This window comes from Mesitornis unicolor, unplaced genomic scaffold (genome assembly GCF_000695765.1).
Source record: "Mesitornis unicolor isolate BGI_N332 unplaced genomic scaffold, ASM69576v1 scaffold32408, whole genome shotgun sequence".
Lineage (NCBI taxonomy): Eukaryota > Metazoa > Chordata > Aves > Mesitornithiformes > Mesitornithidae > Mesitornis > Mesitornis unicolor.
The window spans coordinates 1,426-2,730 of NW_010203049.1; the positions used below are offsets into that span (position 1 = coordinate 1,426).

General features: G+C 62.4%; 1 protein-coding gene across 1 annotated transcript in view; it reads right to left on the bottom strand.

Annotated features, from left to right (window-relative positions):
• Positions 1 to 752: 752 nt before the first annotated feature.
• PPIP5K1 (diphosphoinositol pentakisphosphate kinase 1) overlaps positions 753 to 1,305 on the bottom strand; it is a gene marked incomplete at its 3' end in the record, with an annotated part of 34,615 nt that continues 34,062 nt past the window's right edge. Inside the window, exon 30 of the mRNA XM_010190596.1 lies at positions 753 to 827. Coding sequence (XP_010188898.1) covers positions 753 to 827 — 75 coding nt within the window. The remainder of the gene's footprint in view (positions 828 to 1,305) is intronic.

Consider the following 1,305-nt stretch of genomic DNA (forward strand, 5'->3'; position numbering starts at 1 on the left):
GCGGGTGGCGCAGGTCGTGGGCTGCCGCAGCGGCCGTGCAGGGGAGCTGGGGGTGCCAACACTGAGCACCCTGGGAGGGCGCGGGTGCTGCCGGGGATGCGGCCGGGACCTTGTGGGCAGCTCTGGGGCTGGGCCTGCCCTGGGCTCACGGTCTCAGCCCGACGGCCACCGGTGAGGGCGTCCATTCACCGAGCGAGCAGGGCACCGTCCCGGGCAATCGCTGCGCAATGAGCATCAGACACCGGAGCCACAGTGCAGATTTACTGTGAACACACATGATCACAACAGCGCGGAGATCTTTGGGCACAGCTTCACAAAAACACAGACCCTAGCTACAGACAGACACGCAGACTTGTCCATAAATACGGGAGGCACAGCCCTGGCCTGCGCTCAGCTGCGGCAGGGGCACCCGTGTGGATCTCGCCCTCAGGCTTGTGCTCACAAGTCCTTTACATAAATATGTATTAAATACTTCTCATTTTATATAGAATAAAGATTTCTCCTTATTGGTTTCTAATAATCCTGATTTGTTCAGATAGCAGTTTCTTTTGATTTCTGTCACCAAGACTTCAGAGCTGAACCCTGCCTGACCCTTGGGGACCAGAAAAAACCCGTGTGTGTCCTCCCTGCCCACCTCTCCCCGCTGGACCCCAGGCTCCTGCCCCAGCGCGGCAGGTAAAGGGCCAGGTCCACGCCAAAGGGACGCGTTCGTGCTAGCGGCAGCCTTGGCCCTCACTCCTTCCCACACTCACTCTGACGCTTTCTGCTTCTCCTGCTCTTGCTGCCGTGGCCGCTCTGGACCCGTTTTTTTGTGGCCGGGGTGGGAACTGCGAGAGGAAGAAGGAAGGACCAGAGAGGTTGGTGGTTGTGGTGGATCTGATCGCTTTGGGCCCAGAGCGTCTTTCTCTGAAGGCCGTGGGCTCAAGGGAGCATCTGTCCCCTTTGGAGCTACCACCCCAAAAGCCTTGGCTGTACCAATCCTCTAACCCTGCTGTCCCAGCCCCTGGGACCCCAGTGCAGCCCCACGTCCCTGCCCCACGGAGGTGCCAAGCCCGTGTTTGCTGTTAACGCGGCCGATGGGGCGCAGTCTCCCCCCCGACCAGCAGCGCTGGCTGTGGAGGAGCAGAGCAGCCCCTTCCCCACCCCTGTGGCCTCGGGACACGGCGTGAGGCGCGGCGCAGGACGCGGGGCTGCCCTTGGGCCGGGAGCGCTGCGGTGTCCCCTGAGCCCCTAATTCTGCTCCTCCCCACGCAGCGGCTGTGGCTCCCACACCCCCCCCCGCCCCTCCTCACCCGGCACCCAGGA